At 40.3% G+C, this 23,686-nt stretch overlaps 2 protein-coding genes across 8 annotated transcripts in view; one reads left to right on the top strand and one right to left on the bottom strand.

Moving 5' to 3' along the window:
* AKAP3 (A-kinase anchoring protein 3) overlaps positions 1–17,262 on the bottom strand; it is a gene marked incomplete at its 3' end in the record, with an annotated part of 28,330 nt that extends 11,068 nt beyond the window's left edge. For 6 of the 7 annotated variants that reach the window (XR_014233247.1, XR_014233248.1, XM_082349972.1 and 3 more), the window contains exons 1-3: positions 16,788–17,262; positions 11,229–11,336; positions 8,441–8,536 (exon numbers count right to left, since the gene is read on the bottom strand). Coding sequence is in view for 5 of the 7 variants with exons in the window: in XM_082349972.1 (XP_082206098.1) it covers positions 8,441–8,536 (96 nt within the window). The remainder of the gene's footprint in view (positions 1–8,440; positions 8,537–11,228; positions 11,337–16,787) is intronic. The other variant, XM_082349971.1, reaches the window with a different exon arrangement.
* Positions 17,263–17,311: 49 nt separating this feature from the next.
* The window catches only part of NDUFA9 (NADH:ubiquinone oxidoreductase subunit A9), a 29,952-nt gene continuing 23,577 nt past the window's right edge, over positions 17,312–23,686 (top strand). The window contains exons 1-3 of the mRNA XM_082350002.1: positions 17,312–17,453; positions 22,644–22,814; positions 23,161–23,258. Of these exons, the coding sequence (XP_082206128.1) occupies positions 17,405–17,453; positions 22,644–22,814; positions 23,161–23,258 (318 nt within the window). The 5' untranslated portion in view covers positions 17,312–17,404. The remainder of the gene's footprint in view (positions 17,454–22,643; positions 22,815–23,160; positions 23,259–23,686) is intronic.

A 23,686-nucleotide genomic window follows, 5' to 3' on the forward strand; every position in this document is an offset into this window, starting at 1 on the left:
CTGAGCTCTAGAGCCCACGAGCCACAACTACTGAGCCCACGTGCCACAACTACTGAAGCCTGTGCGCCTAGAGCCCGTGCTCCGCAACAAGAGAAGCCACTGCAATGAGAAGCCCGGGCACCAGAACGAAAAGTGGCCCCACTTGCTGCAACTAGAGAAAGCCTGCGCACAGCAACAAAGACGCAACGCATCCAAAAATAAATAAATAAATAAATAAATTTTAAAAAATACTTTAAAAAACAGAGGGAAGCCACCGCAATGAGAAGCCCGTGCACTGCAACGAAGAGTGGCCCCACTTGCTGCAACTAGAAAAAGCCCGTGCACAGCAACGAAGACCCAATGCAGCCAAAAAAATAAATTAAATAAATTAATTTATTAAAAAAAAAAAAGATCTGACCGTCAGCAGCTACAGAGGTAGCATTTGAGCTGAATCAGAGTTTTCATGTATTGCTATTAATTGCTATTTTTTTACGGTTGATCTGTTTTATTTAGGTCTCTTATTCCAGCACAGTTTTCAAAAAATTAGAAAATTCAAGGACAGTTGTGCCTAATTCATCACTTTACTGGGCTACACAAGCACAATCTGATATGTTCAATGGCTTCCAGTGGACTCTTTGACATGACTTAAGTTGAAAATCTGACTTGTAATTGAGGAGTTAGTATCTGTGGACAATTTATTAGTTGTGAATGCAGATCCTTTGGTGGACATTAGCTGTGATAAGCACATGGACATATTTATACATTCACCTACTGTAATCTATACTCTTCACTTGAACATAGGCTAAAATAAGAATGCATGTAAAAGTATCCTATTTACCATCAAATGTAAGGGATCGTTGCAATGACTGGAGCTATATCTATCTGGGGATGACCACAAGTACTGCCCATCTTTAAAGAATAATTTGGTATTTTAACTACCAAGTATCATAGAATTGCTGGCTACTATTTGTTAAATACTTAGGTCTACCAGGAACTGTGCTTAGTGCTCTATGCATGTTATTTTATTTAATTCTCATACATACCCTGTAAGGTGGGTATCCCTCTTCCAGGTTCACAGGTGGAAAACTGAGGCCTAGAGAAGTTAAATACTGACTAACATCTCACAGCTACTACACGATGGGGGCTAGTATTCAAATCTAGTTTGGACTCTAAAATTGGCACTCTCCACCCCTACAGTACTCTGTTATGTTTGGATGACTTGGGAAGAAGAGAAAAGCAGCTGGACCTCTACAGGCTGGTTTAAGTTGCTTGTGGGCTATAGAGCTTGGTTCAGAGTCCTCCTAAATGGTTCTGCTAATTTGAATAATAGCTACTATAAGGAAATTTGTGCTCTAGTAGAAAACTATGCATAATCTATAGCATACCTTTCCACATTTTCCGATTCTGATTCTCTCAGAGCTATTTGATAACTCTGTAAACTGTAGAAAACTGATAGCAATGCAATATAATTCTTGTCTACACACATATTGTGACCAGGGAAGAGTTACCTACTGCCTCTCCCACTGTGAAAAAGGTCAGTTTTGCTTCCGTTTGCACACTCACTTCAATATTCCTGATCTTTATATCTTTTTCCTTTGATTCTCCTTTGAACTGCATTAGCTCCTCATGAATGAGTTAAATAAAATCTTTCACATGATTTATTTTTATATTCATATGAAAGTCATTATTTCACCTTTCTCTGAAAATGATCTTTTGACAGTTTTGGAAGTCTCTGCCAAGATGTCCAACAGATTTGCCTAACAGAGGTAAATGTCATCATGAGGATAGTGTACCAGGTGCGTCTTTTCTTAGGCCCCCAAAGGTGAATCCAAAGGGCAACAGAACTTCGCAGACGTTCTGTTTTTCTGGTTTTAATTTTCCTCTCTACGAATTTTGGTTTTGGTTTTCATTTTGGTTTTTCCATGGCCAATAATCACCGGTGGCAGCAATGCTTGAGAATGTGGTTTTACTGTATCACCATTTGGTGATTTCTTTAATGGATTAATGGTTTATAGAGATCTATTCTCTGTTGGTGACAGACAACAGAAAATCTATTTTGCTAGTATTTTTTGCCTATCTTAAGCTCAAATCAATTTGGAATTTTGTGCTTAGTTGGAAGGAGAAGGGTTCTTTAACCTCTGGACAGGTGAGTTTTGGGTTTCTGTGTTTACCTTTGACACATGACTAAAAGTTTTTTTTTTCCATTGAAATATAGTTGACATATAACATTATATTAGTTTCAGGTGTACAACACCTGTAATTATTCGATATCTGTATACGTATTGTGAGATGATCATCACAATAAGTCAAACGTCCACCATCACCACACATAGTTCAAAAATTTTTTTCTTGTGCTGAGCTTTTTTAAGATCTACTCTTTTAGCAACTTTCAAATATACAACATATACACAACAGTATTATTAACTATAGTCACCATGCTGTACATTATATCCCCAGGATTTATTTATTTTATAACTGGAAGTCTGTACCTTTTGACCTCCTTCACCCATTTTGCCCACCCCCCTCTGGCAATCACCAATCTGTTCTCTGCACCTATGAGTTTATGTGTTCTTTTTTTTTTTTTAGAGCCCACATATAAGTGAGATCATATGGTATTTGTCTTTCTCTGTCTTACTTATTTCACTTAGCAGCTATTGTCACAAATGGCAAGATTTCCTTCTTCTCATAACATTCCACTGTATATATGAACCACATTTTCTTTATTCATTGTCCATCAATGGACACTTGGGTTGTTTTCCATGTCTTGGCTGTTGTTAATAATGCTGCAATGAACACAGAGGTGCAGATATCTCTTCGAGATGGTGATTTTGTTTCCTCTAGATATATACCAGGAAGTGGAATTGTGGATCATATGGTAGTTTTTATTATTTTTAAATAATTTCCTCATATGATTGTGATTGAGATTAAATGAGATAATATGCACAAAATAATCTGTACACTTGAAATGGAATGTATCAGACACGTAGTACTCCTTAAACATGTCAAATGAAGATTAGACTTCAGAAGAGGTAAGAGAAGAGGAAGAGAAGTCAAGAAGCTTGATCGTCAGGGTAATGTGGTGAAACATGGTTAACCAGCTGTGGGAGTACTAGGGAATAAAACTTGACTTCCTACATGTATGGGAAGTAGTGCTTTGGGTGAAAACAGAAGTGCTGGAAGAGAGCATGGCTAGGGGTGTGTCCTGCAATTCATTCCCATCAGCCTGGGTGGGAGGTGTGAAGAGACTACTGAGTTTCTGTATGAATCTTTTAAAAAATTATTTTTCTGAACCAAAGGTCAGTCACAAAGGTGAACTTCTCAAAGGACAAAATTTAGTTTTAAGAAGAAGCTGTAGGAAAGAGAACTGCCTGTATGCATCTCTGAGAAAGGGACAGGGAAAAGATGGTGAAGTCAGAGCAAAGACTTCCAAGAAATGGAAAATTCAGTGGGTTCCAGTGTACAAACTATTCACTAGGGGGACCAACCTGATAGCCCACTTTGTAGAGGTGATTTAGGGGAGATGAATGATGTGTATCATAAACTATAATATAACAGTGTCTGTTTTATTATATATATTATATATTGCACATTATATATTATATATTGCAGTGTCTGTATAATATATATATTATATATTGCAGTGTCTGTATATTATATATTATATATTGCAGTGTCTGTGTATAACATCATTTAGAGAGGGCATTTGATGAGCAGCCTTCTTTGCAGTGACTCAGGGACTCAGGCTCTGCTTTTGCATGGTTTCACCCTCCCTTAGGGACGCAGAATCTGTCCTTTGAGCCAGTGTATGGGAAACACCAGAGACTGTGGAAGATTAAATGAGAAACTTTTGTTGTCCAGGCCTGGAAGTGACAAACATCACTTCTACCCATATTCCATTTGTCTTTGCCTTTTGAAAGAGTGATTATGATGTATCCCAGTGTGGGTCTTTTGATTTCATCCTATTTGGAGTTCACTGAACTTCTGGATGTTTATACTCACATCTTTCATTAGATTTGGGAAGTTTCCAGCCATTATTTCTCCAAATATTCTCTCTGTCCCTTTTTTTCTGTCTTCTCCTACTGGGACTCTCATGCTGCATGTTTGTTCTCTTGATGGTGTCCCACAGAGCCCTTTGGCTCCGTTTCTTTTCTTCAATCCTTTTTTTCTTTCTGTTCCTTAGACTTGATAATTTCCATTGTCTTATCTTCAATTTTACTAATTCTTTCTTCTGCCTGCTCAAATCTGCCTTTGAATCCCTCTAGTGATTTTTTCATTTCAGTTATTGTACTTTTCAGCTCCAGAATTTCTTTTAGTTTATCTTTAGGTTTTCTATCTCTTTATGGATATTTCCACTTTGTTCATACATCGTTTTCCTGATTTTCTCCACATCTTTCCCTTGGTTCTTTGAGCATCTTTAAGACAGTCGTTTTAAAGTCTTTGTCTAGTAGATCTGCCATTGGGTCTTTTTCAGAGACAGTTTCTGTTGATTTATTTTTTTCCTTTGAATGGGCCATACTTTCCTGTTTCTCTGTATGCCTTGTGAATTTTTTTGGCTGAAAACTGGACATTTGAATCTACTGGATGAAAGTTTAGAACTGAGGCTCTAAGCTGTTTATCAGTGTTTGAATCATTATGTGTCTGCCATTCAGAAAAGCATTAAGTGTAAGTAATAATGTCTTCCTACCTCCACATGGTATTAACAAGTTAATATTATAAAGTTTCTTGAGCAAAAGAATCTCTTATTCTGACTGGAAAAAGTATTCTTATAGAGCCTAACTCAGAAATATTTTAGGAATCTAAGTTCACATAGTTGGGTAAATTTTTGGTAAATAAGATTAGTTTAATAATTTTGGTTTAATAAAAACAGCTGCGTCTTTTCTGATTTACCAGTGTTAGGTATAACATTAAGTGTGCCTTTTTACTTTATGTTGATGTGCTCTTCATAAACTTATACAGGTTATGCAGATCCAATCAGCTAGTATTACTTGTACTTAATGTTTAAGATCATGAAAAACATAAATGTGTTTAATCAAATTGAATATTTATCCTGACAAACTTTGTTTCAACAGTTATTATGTTTTATAGTATGTCAGCTTGATGATAAATTTCCAACATCTTTATGTAACTTAAAACACTGGACTGGTATTAAATTGAGCTAATTAATGGATATTCACTGGATACTTAGATCATTTCTAAGTAAGATAGAATAATGAAACACTAATAGCTAAGCATAATTTATATGCTTTTGCTTTCTATTTTTATTACTATAGAGAGGTTAAATCTTTGGGTCTGTTAATGAATGTGTTTGTTTTTGCCACTTCGATTGTATAAGGGATGTGTATGTCTGTAGAGAGTCGTCCTGTCTGGTCCATAAGCTCCGTTAGTCTGCACTTCAGCTGCTATGTGACAGTTCACCATTGTAAACCTCCTCTCTCCCAGGTTTCTTTGCGAAATAGATTGGAAAGTACGTAGGTTAAAAATTATGATTAATATAAGTGACTGAGACTATATTTAGGAACAACAGTTTCACAGGAATCCAACAGAATACATGCCTATTTTTCTAGGGACTGCAGGTGAAACCTGGTGGAGAGAGTTTCTTAGTTTTGACTCCCTGCTCTCAGGACAGCAAATAATGGAGGCCTTTAAAAGCCAGTTTGGAACTTCCCTGGTGGTCCAGTGGTTAAGAATCCGCCTTCCAATGCAGGGGACGTGGGTTCGATCCCCTGGTCGGGGAACTAAGATCCCACATGCCACGGGGCAACTAAGCCCTCGCACCACAACTACTGAGCCCACATGCCGTAAACTACAGAGCCCATGGCTCTGGAGCCGCATGCTGCAACTAGAGAGAAGCCTGTGCACCGCAATGAAGATCCTGCGTGCTGCAACTAAGACCCAACGCAGCCAAAAATAAAATAAAAAAAAAAGATCCTGTTAAAGGCCAATCTGTGACTCCTTATAAAAAGTTCCAGTAAAGCAAACTTAAGGCTTATCTGGTTGCCGCAAGTATATAAATAATCAGACCAAATCTGATGAGACTAGCCTTATTTTGTGATCAAAATTTATCTTATTTTGAGATTTTTTTCAATAAAAATGGAGGTAAGTGTAGGAAAAATATTTGTGCTTCAATAGAAAACTAGGCACTATCTATAGCCCATAGTCTGTAGACTGAGCATTGCATATAGCTGTCCACATAACCTGATCCTGATTCTGTGTGAGCTACTTTACAACTCGGTAAGCTGCAGATAATTGATAGCAATGCAAAATAATTCAACATGTCTACAAACATGTAACTTCTGTCCAGTGGAGGTTTAAATGTGGAAGAGGCCAGTTTTGCCTTGATTTGCACATTCATTTCAACATTCCTGATCTGTAAATGTACCTTTTAAAAAAATTCTCCTTTGAACTGGTTGTAATACCTCTCACCAATTTCCTCATTAATTAGTTGAAAAAAATCTTTAACATGCATTCATTTTTGTATCTAATTGGGAGTCTCGATTTTGCCCTTTTTTGAAAATTATTCCTTAATGTTACCTACTTTTACAGATGGGCACACTATTTGCAAATAGGCATGTTTCCAAAATTAGGCTGTAACATGTACAGTCTTATTATAATGCAGATGTAGATTTTACTTTTTATCCTTTTTAATTCTTTTCACAGCACATTAAGGAAAAACAACCCTACAGCATAGCATCGAGCTTCATGACGGAGTCTAAAGACTTGTGTTAGCTTGGTGTGTTTTAGTTTTTCAGTTGTCTATTTATGTTTTTTAAACTAAAATGTGTGCACCCTATGTGCATTATTCCATTCAATCCAGAAGAATTTTGCAGAAGTAGCTGATGAAGTCAGAATGACTGGCGGAAATACTAACCCTGTTTCTTTTTCTATTGATGGAGTTGACAATCAAACAAACACCCATCTCCTCCAAACCTTTTGCCCTCTTGCATCCTTTAACTTTCTTATAGACTAGTATCTTGAACAGTTGGGGAAGGTGGATGCCCAATTATTTCTGTCTTTCTTAATTAAGAACAGGGAAAATTTTCATGGCCCTGAAGGAGAATATGAAAAGGGTTAAGGGGTTTCTCTCCTCAGCCATCTTCTGCTTCAGTAGCTTAGTGTTAAGTCAACACATATACCTCCCCTCCTATTCTTCACCTCTAACTCAATTAAACATACTTTATAAAATTTTCCCTATCTCCCACTTCGAAATGATCTGTTCTTTAAACACCCAGAGCAACTATTGTCCAGAAAATCCATTTGGCAAATTACCATGAACTTCTTATAATTGGTGTCTACTAGTTATTTAGAGCACGTGTATTTTTTATTTTCCCAAATGAATGACACGGTCTACGAGGACAGAAATTGTTTCATTCTTTACTACATCCGCTAGAGTGCTTCTCACTTATTGAAAAATGGAGAAATTTTTGTTACTTTAATATTGAAACTCATTTTTTTGTTGTTTTTCTAAAGAAAAGGGCAGAAGTAAATAAAAGGTCTAGTGGAAGCAGTTTTGGTTAGCACTTATTCTACATTAAATGGATATCTAGTATCTGTATGTCCTCATGTTTTAATGTAGGTTTGTTAATATTTTCTTTCTTAGGCTATATAAGGCAGACCAAATAGATTTTGGACAAACAGAATATGCATCATGTAACATTACATGCAAGGAGGTGTTTGATAAATGTTAGTCCTGAGGGTGAGGATTACAATGGGGATTCCATTAGACTGTGAGATCCTTAAAGGGAGAGAATTCTAGTTTATTTTTCTATCTCTGACCCTAAGACTCAGCACAGTGTCTGTGCCAGCTATTCACTGTTGTCTCTCAGCTCCAAGTCCACCCTTTTTTGTCTTGCTTTGTGACTCTGGAACTGGACTCTTTAAACACTTGTCCGTTGGCAGCTGGCTTTGCTGGCAGAGGGCCCTGGAGGGGCACTACGTGGTCAGCACAGGTGGGAGGCGTTTCCCTTCTGGCCCCCCCGTACCCTCTGGCAAGTGTCTTCAGCACCACTGGGATGCAGATGGCTGTCCTGCTGCAGCTCACTCTCTCCAAGGAGATCTGAAGCAGCCTTGGTTGAGGGCGAGGGAGCTTCCGTGAGCCTTAGTTTCTTCCTTGTTCACTCTTTCAGCCTAGGGGTAGGAGCTGCTTTCTGCATTTGCTGCTTCTGGAACTCTTTGAGTCTTCTTTCACGGCTTTTAGTAGTTAACTTAGTTAGACACTTTTTACTGAACAGTTTTTTGATATTCAGTTACTGGCGCGGTTTCCATCTTCTGATGGGACTGACTTACAGTGCCTGATACTAAGCTGAATGATGTAGGCAGAGTGACAATATCACTCGCTCTAAAGGAGTTCATTTTCCCCCCAGTAACTTCATCTTCAAGAATAAGAGGTGGTGGCAGAGAGAATAAAGCTACTCTTAATGGCACATATTCCTAACTCAGTATTTATAAGGTGGCTGACACTTACCATTTTCCAGTCCTGGGGTTGGCCATCTCCGGGGGAACAGACATCAACTTTGCAAACTCCAGTTTGGCTTTGTAACCAGTCAACCCTATCTGACATCTGGAAGAAGAAAAAAAATGAGAATGGGTCAGCAAAAGGGCTAGGTATACGGAAGGAGAAATAAGGTAAAAGGCTGAGATGCGGAAAATAGGAGAGATGCTTTCCACAGAGACCTGTCCCAAGAGCTACTCCACACCCACTTAACTCTGGACCTCTTCATCTTCAGCTCCCAACTGCAGGAAGATTTCTTAAGCATATGTATCTCTAGTGGAGAGGCCAGAGGCTGGTGTATTCTAGAGGTGCGTAATATAGATTTGCTCGTGAATGAACCTAAGCAGACACGTCCTGCTCTCTGTGTCCTGGATTGACAGACCTTCCAGATCTTGGATTTTCAGTACATGCTCAAAGCTCAATGTGATCAGAATAGAATTAATTTACTTGTCCCTCTCTGTTCTTGCCTCCACCAACTTTTTACAGTAATGTAGGCTTCACTGTAATTAATTCCTAGAGCACTAACTTACTTATATTAGCAGTAAGTCTAGTATCTCTTCCTTAAGATTAAGGGCTTCCTTAATCCCTCTTCCAATTAGCCAGGGGTCCTGGAGGAATTCTCATTCTCCAAGGTTCCACCAAATATCTGAATGCCAGGAGAAGGGCGATGTCATACGCACCATCCAAAGGGCCTCGGAGGCAGTGACGTCCTTGCTGATGTTGATTTTTTCATAACCTTCCCAACTCTTTGCTCTGTTCCCTAACCTCTGTAATGGCACCACCATCTACCTGGTCTTCCCGAAAGCTGAAATTTATTTCACACGTATTCTTCCCTCCCAAGCCTCCTCTAGCTACTGTTTCTCTCTTCTCTCATTTGCAGTCATTTTTCTTGAAAGAACTGCTTATACCTGATGCTCTCACTGCCTCATCTCACAAGTGAACATCATGGTCCCTAATCCATTTACTCCTTGGCCTTTGGCCTCAGTCTCATCCACTTTCTGCAGCCCCGCATCTTTGCTAGTTCTTAGAGACATGACTAATTATCATATTTGCCCACTGATAACCTACAAGTATGGGAAGCTTCTCTCTGCCCTCTTTTTCCATGACAGAATGCCATTACCAGGCTTCCACACTGGAGTTCCCCTTCTTTTGTTATAAATGTTGCTTAGATCTATACTTCTTAATAAGCAAGGTGGAATAAGATGGCCAATTTTTCCTCCTCAATGCCCCACAAACATCTTTGTGAAACAGGCATATATATTTATATTTTAATTCCAACAAATATACTGGTTTAAAATTCTGTTATAATAAAGTCCAAAAGCTTATCCTAATTTTTTTTAACAATGAAATTGTGTTGTCAAAATAATTGCTTGAAATAAATGGAGCATTATTAGGGGCTGAATATCTGGTTAATTGGAAATATTTGTTTTTAAGGACTTTAGGTCGTGGTTGGGTATACGTCTCCCCCACAAATAAAACCAACACAACTCAAACACAGATTACACACAATTTAAACTTAATTGTAAGCAGATTTATTATTTTTGTTATATGTAACATTAAGGGTAATTACTGAAAAGAAAATATAAGATCTTTCAAGAGCTACCTGTTCTCTGCTCCCAAAAGAATGCGTTCCCGTTTTCACACTCCACTAACTTAGATTACTGAGCTGGGGAAACAGCTTTCTTTTTTCTTCCTAACACTGTAATACAATAGATTCCTTGAATAAGCAACGGGTTTTCCACCCTGATTAGACCTTAGAATCGCCCTGTTTAAAAATACTGAATCTTAGGATCAACTGTTTAAAAATACTGTATCTGAGAGACCAATCCCCATAGAATCTTATTTCAGTGGTTTTAGGGTGTGGAAATGTAGGCACTGAATTTCTTAAAAGCTCTCTGGGAGATTCTAATGTACATCTAGAATTGAGAACCCCTGGGCCTGGGCTTATATGGAGAGATCCTCTCTGCAATAGACTTGCAAGCTCCGGAAAGATAATTATTCTTTTCTTTAAAAATTTTCTCTGAGATTTCCTAACCTTCTTGGTACCTTATTTTAATTTTTTTTTTTAAAACCCTAGCAAGGAAGCTTTTTTTTGTTTTTTGTTTTTTTTTTACATGTATCTACTGAAGCTGTCCATGTTTTTTTTTAAAATTTATTTATTTATGGCTGTGTTGGGTCCTCGTTTCTTTGCGAAGGCTTTCTCTAGTTGTGGCAAGCGGGGGCCACTCTTCATCGCGGTGCACGGGCCTCTCACATCGCGGCCTCTCTTGTTGCGGGGCACAGGCTCCAGATGCGCAGGCTCAGTAATTGTGGCTCACGGGCCTAGTTGCTCCGCGGCATGTGGGATCTTCCCAGTCCAGGGCTCGAACCCGTGTCCCCTGCATTGGCAGGCAGATTCTCAACCACTGCGCCACCAGGGAAGCCCGAGGAAGCTTTTAACGTCAGTGAAGTTAAACCCTGTATTGTTTCTCAGCAGCTCACTATTTTGTGTATATATTCGAACCCCTGAACCATTACCACGCATAAAGGAAGGAATGGCACTGTTCTTTGGCCAAAGAATCAGAAGACTTGGAAACAGGCTGTCCTGGACTGTTGACAGTGCAGGTCTTTTAATCTCCAGTTTACATTTCATCTTAATGAATTATTTCTAATGGAAAATGACAAAATCAATAGGATCTACTGACTTTAGGTTATATAGCACAATTAAAAAGCAAGGATGAAAATGAAGTACAGAAAGGAAGGAAGTTGTGTGATCACTTACTCTTACTGAGGATAGGTTCTGAGCTATGAGGAAAGCTCTGGATTAATTTCTTGTTGTCGTCACTATTCCTAGGTTTATCCACCCCTCCTGCCATGAAATATAAGGAATCTGCAATGGAAAGACACAAATAAAAATGACTGATTTTACATGTGAACTTTATTGCTCTTATTACCAAATAATGATTTTGACCTATTATTTTTCACATGGGATACGTAAGTGATGAGCACAAAATGACCTTCACATTCAAATTCCAGATCTCATTCTTGGTGCGGTCTGATGGGTCCTACACGACAACAACGGTTTCATCATCTGGCCGATGACTTCTGAAATGACTATTGTTATTCTCCACCTTCAAATCACTGGTAGACAGGCTTATTTAACAACGAGGACACTGAAAGTTTTTAGCCTAATCTCAAACCTGGCTTAAATAGGAAGTCAGAAGATAAGTAGCTAGAATGGAGAATAAGTGCCCTGAGTTCATGAATCTCAAAACACTTGTGGACGTCCCTGGCAGTCCAGTGGTTAAGACGCCGCGCTTCCAGCATTTCCACTGCAGGGGGCGCAGTCTAGAGCCCTGGTTGGGACACTAAGGATCCCGCATGCTGCAAGGCAGTGGCCAAAAAGACAAAACGAAAAATCAAAACACTTTGTAGGCACTCCTTTGAGGACGCGGGAGAAATATACATCCTCGTGTTACAAAGGGAACTCATAATTAACTGCAAAACCAGCTTCCAGATCGATTATTTTCCTTCTAATTGCCTGCTGAAAGAATGAATATATGAATACAGCCTATTTCTAATTCTAGATGGCTCAGTTTTTTTTTCTTTCTTAAGTTGGAGAATCTGAGAAAAAAAGAAATGACTTGCTCAAGTTTGCTAGGGTGGTTAAGACTTGCATGAAGCTTGACTCTTTGGGGGGATATGTTCACCCCAGAGACTTATCGAAGGTGTAAGTATTTATCCAATGATTTACTAATAGACCTCCTATCCCAATAAAACAAATAAATCAATATCTCAAAAGCACTCTTGTACTTCTTTCACACTTACTAGTCATATAGATTCAGCAAACACTTCCACTTACATATGTCCTGAGGTTCTTATTCTATTTTCTGTATCTTCTGTATGTTTGTCTGCATCCATGAAGTTTGTTTTAGACTTTAAATCCCCTAACTTGTCCTGGATAATAGTGTATACAAAGAGGTACTTAAATACCTTTGGATGATAGTGATATTCAGACTCCTAAATCTGTATACATGTCTCATTACGAAATGGAAAAGAGAGGAGAATCTAGAGATTAATGGATCCAATGAGTGGATTCATCCATTTCTTAACCTCGAAGTTGGTGAATAATATCCTGGAGTTAGGGTGGAAAATAAAAGAGGCAAAGGATGCTTTGTGTTATCTATTAAATTTGATGAGGAAAGAAGGCTAACTATATACAATGTGAAGATAAATGGACCTTAGGAACCATTTATTGTAACATACTCATTTTAAAGATTAGGAAATTGAGGCCCATAAAGGGAATATTAAAACCAATGGATAGGGCTTCCCTGGTGGCGCAGTGGTTAAGAATCCGCCTGCCAATGCAGGGTACACAGGTTCGATCCCTGGTCTGGGAAGATCCCACATACCGCAGAGCAACTAAGCCCGTGCGCCACAACTACTGAGCCTGCGCTCTAGAGCCCGCGAGCCGCAAATACTGAGCCCGCGTGCCACAACTACTGAAGCTCATGTGCCTAGAGCCCGTGCTCCGCAACAAGAGAAGCCACCGCAATGGGAAGCCCGTGCACTGCAACAAAGAGTAGCCCCCGCTCGCCGCAACTAGAGAAAGCCTGTGCGCAGCAACGAGGACCCAACACAGCCAAAAATACATAAATACATAAATAAGTAAATAAAACCCAATGGATATATTCATTGAAATATTTACAGCTCTGCAGGTTAACATTCCAGAAGCTATGAATTTTTTCTACGGCCAACAGAGGGACCCTGTGGACAATAGGAGGACTGACCTAAAATGTTCCTTAAAAATGTCAATGTGATTATCACCTCAGAGATAACTGAGGAGTGCAAATCACGAATCAGGAGTGCACAACAATACAGGGGCTTGGTTATGGTGCTGTATCCCAGACCACAGCTCCATCTCGAGACATGTTTCCTGTATTCACCATAAGGATGAGCTCTTGTTTACTCAAGTTCCTAAACTCACAGAAAAACTCAAATTACAGGCAGCATAAATGAAGTTTTTGCAGGGTTGATACATATCTGATCAAGTTTTGAAATTTATTCGACTAGTTTTTATTACTAATTTTAAAAAGGAAGAATATATTCTATTACATCCATTCTCTTTTTCTCTCTCACTCCCTTTCTCTAAGTGCCTGGCGTATAGTAGACACTCAATAAATTTGGTTGTTGATGAAATCAGTTTCATGCGATTTTGTTTAAATAAGGATTAGAAAAGTGTGTGTGTGTGTGTGTGTGTGTGTGTGTGTGTGTGTCTTTTTTTCAGTGGTTACCATTCACTGTTCAGTTTTCCTGTGGATCTCCTACAGTTTCACTTTCCTTTAGTAATAACCTCTTTCTCCATTGCCCTGTTAGTACAGACATATTCTCCACAGAGCTACATATATCCTGCCTTTCCCCAGTTCTCTGTTGTCTAGCCACGGAGTCAGAACTAACAGTGAGAGGATGGAAGTGGATGAGAATCGGGGCTCAGAGCTATACCAGTCTGATTTTGCTATTAGAACACTGGGAACAAAAATAACAACAACAAAAACAACAACAAAAAACAACAAAAACAACAACAAAAACAAAAACAACTCTTGGAACAGCCATGCATGAATAGGAAAAATCAGCAGTCAAGCTTCCAGTCACATCATGAAATTGGAAAGCAGACAGTTAAGACCCCCTCCTGTCCCCAAAAGTATGGCCAAGGAGATCTGATCAATCTGCAACAAAATTAAAACTTCAACAGCAAAGATGGTATGTTCAGCTACCATGGTACTGAGGGAGAGGCTCATTTATTTCCAGAAGATTCTGATGTGAAACTAAAATTGACCAGGCAAAGAGGGAGGCAAGGTTGAACATTAAAAGTTAGCCCAGCACTTATCACTGAATTCTCCCTTTTAACCACACAGGATCAGAAAATGGGCTGTTTTCTCAGTCCAGTGGGATTTCCTACCTCTGTAGCACTGGAATAGTGAACCACAGAAGACTCCAGAATACACTTTTAAAGTCAATGAAGATGCTGGGATGTTCCGTGCTCAGCTCAAGATCTTGTTTCCTCCCCTAGCCTTCCATGTACCTCCCCCTTGTTGGGACTGGAGAGTGACATCAGAATCACAAATGGTGATATCACTGTCTCCATGGCAACAGTGGTGAGGCTACCAGAAACTGAGTGATTAAAGGCCAAGGGGAGGGGTGAAGATACATTCCAAGGCTCGGATGCTTAGTTTGGAAGGACTGGCCTTGCTTTCTCCAGATTAATTTTCTCATTTAAGTGTCTAATTTTGGTAGGGGATATGGGAGGGGGAATTTATGCCAATGGATTCCATTTAAAAGAACAAAGTAACTATTACATATTAACAAATCCAGACGGGTGCATAGAATAAGAAATTAAAGAATTGAGGGTCTACTAAATTTTTTATGCAAAGCCCATGGAATCACTTCATTTTGTGGGGTCCAGCCTGGACTCTTCTTGATTATAAGCATCTTAACTTTTATAAAAAAAAAAAAAAAAACAACTGAGATATTTTGCCTAAACTGACCATCTCTGGGTTATAATAAATCTTAGATGGTCAGAGATGCAGTAGCACTAATCCATCCTCTGCAATTCTCGACCTGAGGAACCATACTGAGATCGATCAGACCAAGAGCATTTGGTTGGCCATTTCTAGGCTTGAGGAGACTTTATTAGCAGTACACTCTCTTTGGAATGTTACCTTAGGTACTCTTAATGACTCTCTGAACACCGCTACAGGATAAAGATTAAAACTGTTAATGAATTCAAAAACGACTTACTGGTTTACAAGCTTTCTTCAACAAGGTTATTTATCTACTGATAATCTTTTATATTGTTTCAGTTTCTTCATCTTTAAAATAAAGAAATTGAGTTTGCTGATCTCTTAAGATCCCCTCCAGCTCTAACATTCTGTGATTTTGATACTTGAGTGCGATGTGAACAGAACACTCATACAGCACTTTGCAGCTGACAAAGCGCCTTCACGTCCATGTCATTTGACCCTTACGGTAGCACTCTGAGGAAACAGGACAAGCGTTCTCTTCCCTGTTAGACAGATGTAGAAGCTTACCCAGCTCACAACACATACCTGGTATTTCATTTCAGAAACTGGGATATATAATGTATATCTTTGTATGCAATTCCCCCTCCCCCCACTCTCAATTAAAAAAATGATCCAAAATATAAAGCAATTATGGTAGACTAGAACTGGGCTCTAACATTCTGAGTTTTAAGTCGATGCTGTTTCAACAATATCTTGCCACCTTGAAACTAGTATTGAGAACGTGAAGCACTGTTTGACTTGGAGATGAAACATAACTGGCAATATTACACAGGTGTTAGGATGTGGCCAGTGATGATGGGATCTATCAATTCATCAGAATCAGGAAGGTATGTTTTTATTCATATTGACTCCAGAATCAAATATTAGCAAAATGTAAGTGCTGAGTGAACATAGGATGAGGCCAAGAAATATGACAGTGTAGCATTAGTAAACTTCTCTGATAAAATTTCTTCAAGAGTTTCTTTCCTCTTCCAATTCACTGTGGAAGATGACATTTCAGTAAGAGGAGGGGGTGGGGTAGAGTGGGACCAACCAACCTTACAAGCCTAATAACAGGCCACTTGTGCTCACTACATGTCTTTTGTCCATCCCAGCAACGCACACCTTTCTTCCTGAAAACACAAAGCACTGAAGAAATGACTGAGTCTAAAAAGATTCCCCCAAACGAGTCTGTTTTCTGATAAGCCCTAGGTAGATGTCTCACGACAAGTTGCTGCTGTTCCTACTCAGGGAGCTTGAGAGGTTGTCCCGAAGAAACTATTCAAAAATGCAAGTCTTTATCTTTCTGGAATCTCCATAAGCTCTAGATACTATTATACTTTCTGGAACAATGTAGACTCCCAACGGATCCACAGTTTAAAAAAAAAAATTACAAGCCGTTGCTCTAGAGAGAGCCATCTTGAGTTTCTTCCTAGAAACATGTGCAGATGGCATACACGCCCACTAACTTTTACATGACATTTCAGAAGTTCGCAGACTTCCTGAAGCCCACTCCTTTTTCTTTGGCCACTCTGTGCGGCCTGCAGGACCTTAGTTCCCAGAAGAGTGTTCGAACAGGCACCCCCTGCAGTGGAAGCACGGAATCTTAACCACTGGACCACCAGGGAAGTCCCCTGAAGCCCACTCCTGGGTGGCAGTCCAAGTTAAGAATCCCTGGATTCATGTCAGGTGGTGAGATAAAGGCTTTGATAAATCAGAGTAATTAAAGGGCAGGTGGCATGATAGAAAACGTCAGACAAGTCGTTTCCGAGGTCACCTACCCGCAAAGACTTGAGCTGGTGACACGCCAGGAAAAGGGAACTTCAGGAGCCAAGGCTCTGGATGGAACCTGCTCCGGTTCCACGACCGCATCCTTTCTCACTTCTATTTCTCGTCCTCACTTTTTCTCTCTTGGTCCCCGCCCCCTCCTGTCCCCTGGGCCCGAGTTTTCTCCTCGAAGAGCTTCCCGAGCGCAGGGGCCACGCCTCCTCCTTCCCCGCCTCACCGGGGCCGCCCCATCGGACACTTTCAGGGCACGAGGAACTGAGAGTCGGGAGAGCTGCGGTTCTGCCATTTTGCCCTTGAGTCAGTCCCTGGTCCACTGTGAACTTCAGGTTCCTCGACAATACGAGGTTATCTTTACGGTGCACTCCAGACCGGGGATTCCGGCCCTAAGACTCCTTTCTTTCTATTTCCCCTCCTCCCCGTCTGTCTCGCGTCCCCCCAGCCCAGCCAGCTCTCTCCCCAACACTCTTCCGGAACACTCTTCACCCTAGCCTCGGACCCGCCCCTTCCGTTCCCGGTTAGCGCCTGCGCAGACAGCCGGGAAAGATGCCTTTTGACCCATCTTAGTAGCCGTAGTCGGCCGAGCGCCGGCGGCGGGGGATTGTGGGAGAAAATGGCAGCTGCCGTTCACCCCCGAGTTGTCCGGGCCCTGCCAATGTCACGTAAGTGTCACCGGGAACGGCGGCCCCGGATCGGGAGTCCGAGATGCGGATCTAAAGTTTGGGGAGTGGCACCGTGGTGCAGCGGTCGCGCTGAGTCCCTGGGCACCCTGGTTTTTCTAGGTCCGGAGCTGCCTCTGTCCAGTTCCTCCTTTTTCTCCCCTTCCCCGGCTCACATAATTGAATTGTGCACCTGGGAAGGGGTCTTCGCTGGGAGAACGTGAGCAACGCGAAGGGGAGAGGAAAAGGGAGGACATGTGAAAGATCGAGAAACTCAGTACTGATAGGGTTGTAAGGGTTTGGGGTTATAAGAAATATTGGGGGGAAGGCGGGGGAGGAATCTGAAAAGGATGGGGGGAAAAAAGGATAGTGGAGAAAAGGTTCTTCATGGACTGACTTTATGACTTTGCGCAAACTCTTAATCGGTCTCAACTTAAGATTCTGCGCATCACAGTGGAAATGATCATACTACAACGTCAGGGAGTTTCCGAGAAGATTCAGTGAAGTAGTATTTATAAAAGCACTTTCTAAATCAAAAGCATTCCTACAAATGTGGAGGCGTTGAGGCCTCGGGGAGCGAGGGATGCTCAGGAGAGAAGAATCAGGACATTGGTGGGAAAAAAAGGAAGAAGAATAAAAGAATATCTCAGGATTTGTCTAAGTGTAGTTTATTGTCCCTTCTATTCTGATCGGATCTGCTGTGGTCCTCAAGTTGAAAACACGCATTTGCTCTTCCACTCACTAAGAGAGGCTAGAAAAGCAAGGAAATTGGGAATACAGTTACACTTCATCATCATTATTTCACCCTCCTCTCCTTCACAAACATGCCCTGCATCAACCTCCAGAAATTGCATTTTTCCATAGTGTATTTTAGTTATTACAGAATATCATTTGCTCTCAAAATTAGGTGCATGTCAGAATCATTCTTTTAAAAAAAATAGAAATGGAGACTCATCGAAGAGCTATTGAATCAGAATTTTTGAGACTGACTCCTTGCACCTTACATGTTAAAAAGCTCCACAGGTAGTTCTAATGTTCAGCCAGAGGTGAGAGTCAGGAGTATTTGGAGGATTCTTTTTTATTTTCCATCTTGGGTAGAGCTCCTCCACGCCTCTGGGCAGGTGCTTGGTGCACATCACTTATAATGGATGGTTTCGTAGCGCTCACTTCTTTGCAAAGACATTTGCTGGTTCATGTTAAACTGTTACATTGGTGCCACATAGTGTAGGTTGTGAATGGTAATAATGACAATTTATTGAGTTCCTGCTGTCGGCTAACCACAGTTCTAGACATTTTCATAAAATTTTTTCCTTTAACTCATTTTTTTTTTTAACTTGACACCGTAGCTTGTGCTCTTTACCACTCTGCTGTACTGTCTCTGGTAAAGTAAGCTTTTGAGTAAACTCGGGAGAGGCAAGTCTAGTGTGTAACATAATCAAAACACTACAGAACTGTATAAAACATATATAGTGAAACGTGGCGAGACTATTAAGTACCACAGGAAATCAGAAAATGGAAAAAGTAGATCATCTGAAGTAGGGAGGGAAGATTGGAAGGCCAATGGAGAATTGCAGCGCTTCCATTGATTAAAAAAAATTTTTTTTTAGGGTTGTTATGATCTGGAAAGTCAGAGGGGTTGCACATTTTCCTGACACTAGCAAGGACAAGGGAGTGAGAATGGAGGCAGTGAGATGACTACCTGAAGATCTGGAATAGTAGGAAAGGAGGTTGAATATGTTAGATGGGATCAAATAATGGAGGCCTTTGAAAGCCAAGCAGAGTTTAGACCAGTGGTTTTCCAAGTGGGTTTTGCAAGAGGAACCAATGGTATATAAAAATACAGTATTAGAATTTTAAAAAAAAGTTTTCTGTAGTAGTAATAATAGCTAACACATGGTTCAAACTATATACCAGACACTGCTCTGAGTGCTTTCATGTGTGTTGCAAAATGTGTATAACATATTGGTACTACATAGAATGTGCATGTAATTTACAAATAAATACTTTTAAAAAAACCCTTATGCGGTGTGGAAGCAAATATGTTTGGAGGCTATCGGTTTAGATATTACAGTAGGAAACCAAAGTAGGTTTAATGAATAAAGGATATTATTTTCCTAATGGTGTTCCTAATAAATGGAAGAAAATGGAGAGGCTGGAGCCCAAGAGTGTAATAACATATTTATTGAGAACCTACAGTGCGTAAGGCACCGTGACGTACTTACCCATTTATTTATTTTTTTTTTTAATTTTATTTATTTATTTATTTATTTTTGGCTGTGTTGGGTCTTTGTTGCTGTGCGTGGGCTTTCTCTAGTTGCGGTGAGCGGGGGCTACTCTTTGTTGCAGTGCGTGGGCTTCTCATTGTGGTGGCTTCTCTTGTTGCGGAGCACGGGCTCTAGGTGCACAGGCTTCAGTAGTTGTGGCACGTGGGCTCAGTAGTTGTGGCTTGCCGGCTGTAGAGCTCAGGCGCATTAGTTGTGGTGCGCGGGCTTAGTTGCTCCGCGGCATGTGGGATCTTCCCAAGCCAGGGCTCGAACCCGTGTCCCCTGCATCGGCAGGCGGATTCTTAAACACTGAGCCACCAGGGAAGCCCTTACCCATTTATTAATTTTCATATCAACCCTCTAAAATGTAACCTTCATGAGGCCAGGGACTTTGTCTTTTTTACTATGTTAGTCACAGTTTCTAGAATAATGCTTGGCTGGTAATTCTTGAAAAAACAAATAACCATGTGAGGTTAGTGTAACATTACCTTCTGAGGAATTTCAAAGTAATAGTAAAATACTCCTGGAATTCTTAATGTGTGCTGGGTAACGTGCTAAATGCTTTACACATTTACTCCAATCCTCATAACAATCCTTGGAGATGTTCATACTAGACTCCAGTAATTCTTCTGATTTTATTTGCTCTGTCCTTTATCCTGTGCCCTAACTTCCTTACTCATCATTCTAATCATTCCCTTTCATACATTGTCAACTCCTCAGCCCTTATCCCTTTGACATAAAAAAAATCAATGCTGATTAAACCAAGCTTTCCACATATGCTTTCCACGTATTTCCTGCCTGCCCCTGAGCGCCTGAGAGTTAAGCTAAGGAAAACTCCAAACGAATTGGGTGTCCTTATTTTAAATCCATGAATGCAAATCTCAAGTGGATTTTCAGCACACTTTTTCTAGGAAATTTGCTTTCCCTTTCTCCATACGACTAGTTAACACTGCCAATCTCCTAAAACTTTTAACACGTGCTTCTGCCTTATTCTTAGTTTTACAGAGAACGGAAAGAAATCAGATGGGAACAATCTTTTTCCCACCATGAAAATCTAATAGCTGAGCTGGGATAATTCTCTGCTTTTCCTCCTCTTACAGTGTGTGAGCTTCTCCTGGTCTGATGGAAGGCCAGTTCCCTCATTTGGCCTTTGATCCCATCCTCCCTTCCCTCTTCCTACCCTCTCCTGAGTCATTAACATTTCCCCTCTACTGGGTCGTTCCCATCAACATCTAAATATGTTATAATATTTCATATTAAAAGAACCCTTCCTTGTTTTCCTGTTTCTCTAATCCCATTTTTCTTTGTCCCTTTACATCGTATCCCCTGAGAAGAATTTTCGATACTCCTCTTAGGATCTCACTGCCGCACTCTCCTAATCCAATCAAATTGCTCTTGTTCAGGCTTTTTACAGCCAACATTTTCTAGATCCTGGGGTCCTCTGCCCTCCTCTTACTTCACTTTTCAGCAGCATTTGATAGAGTTGACTATTCTCTCCATCAGTCACTTTCTTCTTTTGGCTTCTGGACACCATTTTCTTTGTTTTTTTCTCTCACCTCACTGGGCCACTTTTCAATTTCCTTTGCAGGCTCTTTGGGTTAGTCATGTAACCTCTCTGAGCCTTGGTTTCCTCGTCTGTAAAGTGGCAATAAAGATAGTGTGAAATAAAATAGTATCTATTAAGTGCTAAGAACGATGCCAGGTGCCTTTGTAAGTTTAGCTGTTATTTGTACATTATTATTTTGTTACTATTATGTGTCTGATCTGCATTGTTTGTTTCTAGTCTCTGTGGTTGCAGTAACTATTCGGTAAGCTAGGCTTTTTCTCCAATTCCATACTTTTGGATGGGAAAATCAGTGGTTTCTGGGCAGAGTGCCACTGGAAAGTCAGCTCTAGAAAGCAGAACAGACTTATTGATACTTTCTTAGTTACTTACTTATCTACTTTTGATGATTTTCATTAGTTTTTTATTAAGTCTGAACTGTACTCTTATTTTTATTTTTTTTAAACTAATTTATTTATTATTTATTTTTGGCTGTGTTGGGTCTTTGTTGCTGCGTGTCTCTAGTTGCGGTGAGCGGGGGCTACTCTTTGTTGCGGTGCGTGAGCTTCTCATTAAAGGGCTTCTCTTGTTGCGGAGCACGGGCTCTAGGCATGAGGGCTTCAGTAGTTGTGGCGCACGGGCTCAGTAGTTGTGGCTTGCGGGCTTAGTTGCTCCGCGGCATGTGGGGTCTTCCCAGACCAGGGCTCGAACCTGTGTCCCCTGCGTTGGCAGGCAGATTCTTAACCTCTGCACCACCAGGGAAGCCCCTAAACTGTACTCTTTTAAAAAAATGATCTCTTACCTCTACCTCCAACCCATATCATCAACTCTATTTTTCATTCATCATCAGATTTACAGTCTGTTCCAGGTACGTCTTTTGCTGTTCCCTGCGCTGGGCTTATTCATTCCCACCCCTACGTTGTTAGATGTGTTACGTGTTTCACGTGGAAATCTATCTTTTCTGTTATTACTCTTTCAAATCTTTCTCAGAACACTTTATTCAGGAGTCCTTCCTCATGATTCTCTAACTTATGGCACCTTTACTTTGCATTCTCTCTGCTCCTTTCATGTAGAGATTTATACTCTCTTAATTTGTAACTGTTTATTATTATCTTTCTTAACGTGATTTATCTTTTTAGGTAAATTATATCCTATAGGGCAGGGAGTTTGCTTTCTAACTTTTATACATTTCCTTATGTCCCATGGATTTTTTGTTGCAATAATTTGTGTTTATTATTGCTGTTGTTACTTAAATTATAAAAGTTAAATTTAAACTGTAACCTAAGTAAATGAAAATACTGATAGCAAAATAATGTCGCGTTTCTAGGAAAAGAAGCTGTTTGAATTCATGGTCAATTTTATGTATATTCTGGGGTTCTCTTTAAGGTTCTTCTGTTACTACAATAGCCACATCTGTGTTTCATGGCCCACCCCAGCGCCAGCTTCATCATGCACTCATGCCTCACGGGAAAGGTGGGCGTTCCTCAGTCAGTGGGATTGTGGCCACTGTGTTTGGAGCAACAGGATTCCTGGGCCGCTATGTTGTCAACCACCTTGGTAAAGTTCCTTGCGTTCAACGTACTCCAAAGCCATTTATTACAGTTGCCTAATGAGAACTGTTTCTTTTCATTGTAACGGTGTTTTGAATTACTCCTATCTTGGATTTATGTAATTTTGGTCTGCTGTACGTTATGAGCAGGCCCAGACTTCCTGTATAGGATGTTAATACAGGAAAGGGGACTCTGAAAAGTTATGACATCTCTAGCATGGCAAAATATGTTTCTTACTAAAGATAGAATCAATTCACCTATCATACTAGAATTTAAATGTTACAAAATCACTGTTGTATAATGTAACCATATTATGTTAACGTTGATCCTTGTTCCAATCTATTCTTTTTTAGGTCGCATGGGGTCACAAGTGATCGTCCCCTACCGGTGTGAGCCATATGATACCATGCACCTTCGCCCGATGGGTGACCTGGGCCAGATTATCTTTATGGTAAGAGCCCGTGTTACTGATTATTGGAGTTGATAAATTACTTAGTAAATTACTAAGGTCTTTTGTAGCATAGAGAGGCAGTATAATAAAGCAGCACCTTCATCCCAGAGTGGACCAAGGGCATCCTCCATTCACAGGCCATTCTTGTAAACCCTAGTCCAGCAGTTAGCAAACTTTTTCTCTAAAGGGCCAGAGAGGAAGTATTTTAGGCTTTGCAGGTCATAGGATCTTTGTCATGTTTACTCAGCTCTGCCCTTGTAGCCTAAAAGCAGCTACAGGCAATATATAAACAAATGGGAGCCGATGTGTTCCAATAAAACTTCATTTACAAAGTTAGATTGCAGGCTCAATTTGCCTGTGGGCCATAGTTTGCCAGCCTCTGCTCTAAGCCTATGCTGGTCAGTAGCCATCAGCCACGTGTGGCTCTT

This window comes from Balaenoptera borealis (genome assembly GCF_965194805.1).
Source record: "Balaenoptera borealis genome assembly, chromosome: 13".
Taxonomy (NCBI): Eukaryota; Metazoa; Chordata; class Mammalia; order Artiodactyla; family Balaenopteridae; genus Balaenoptera; species Balaenoptera borealis.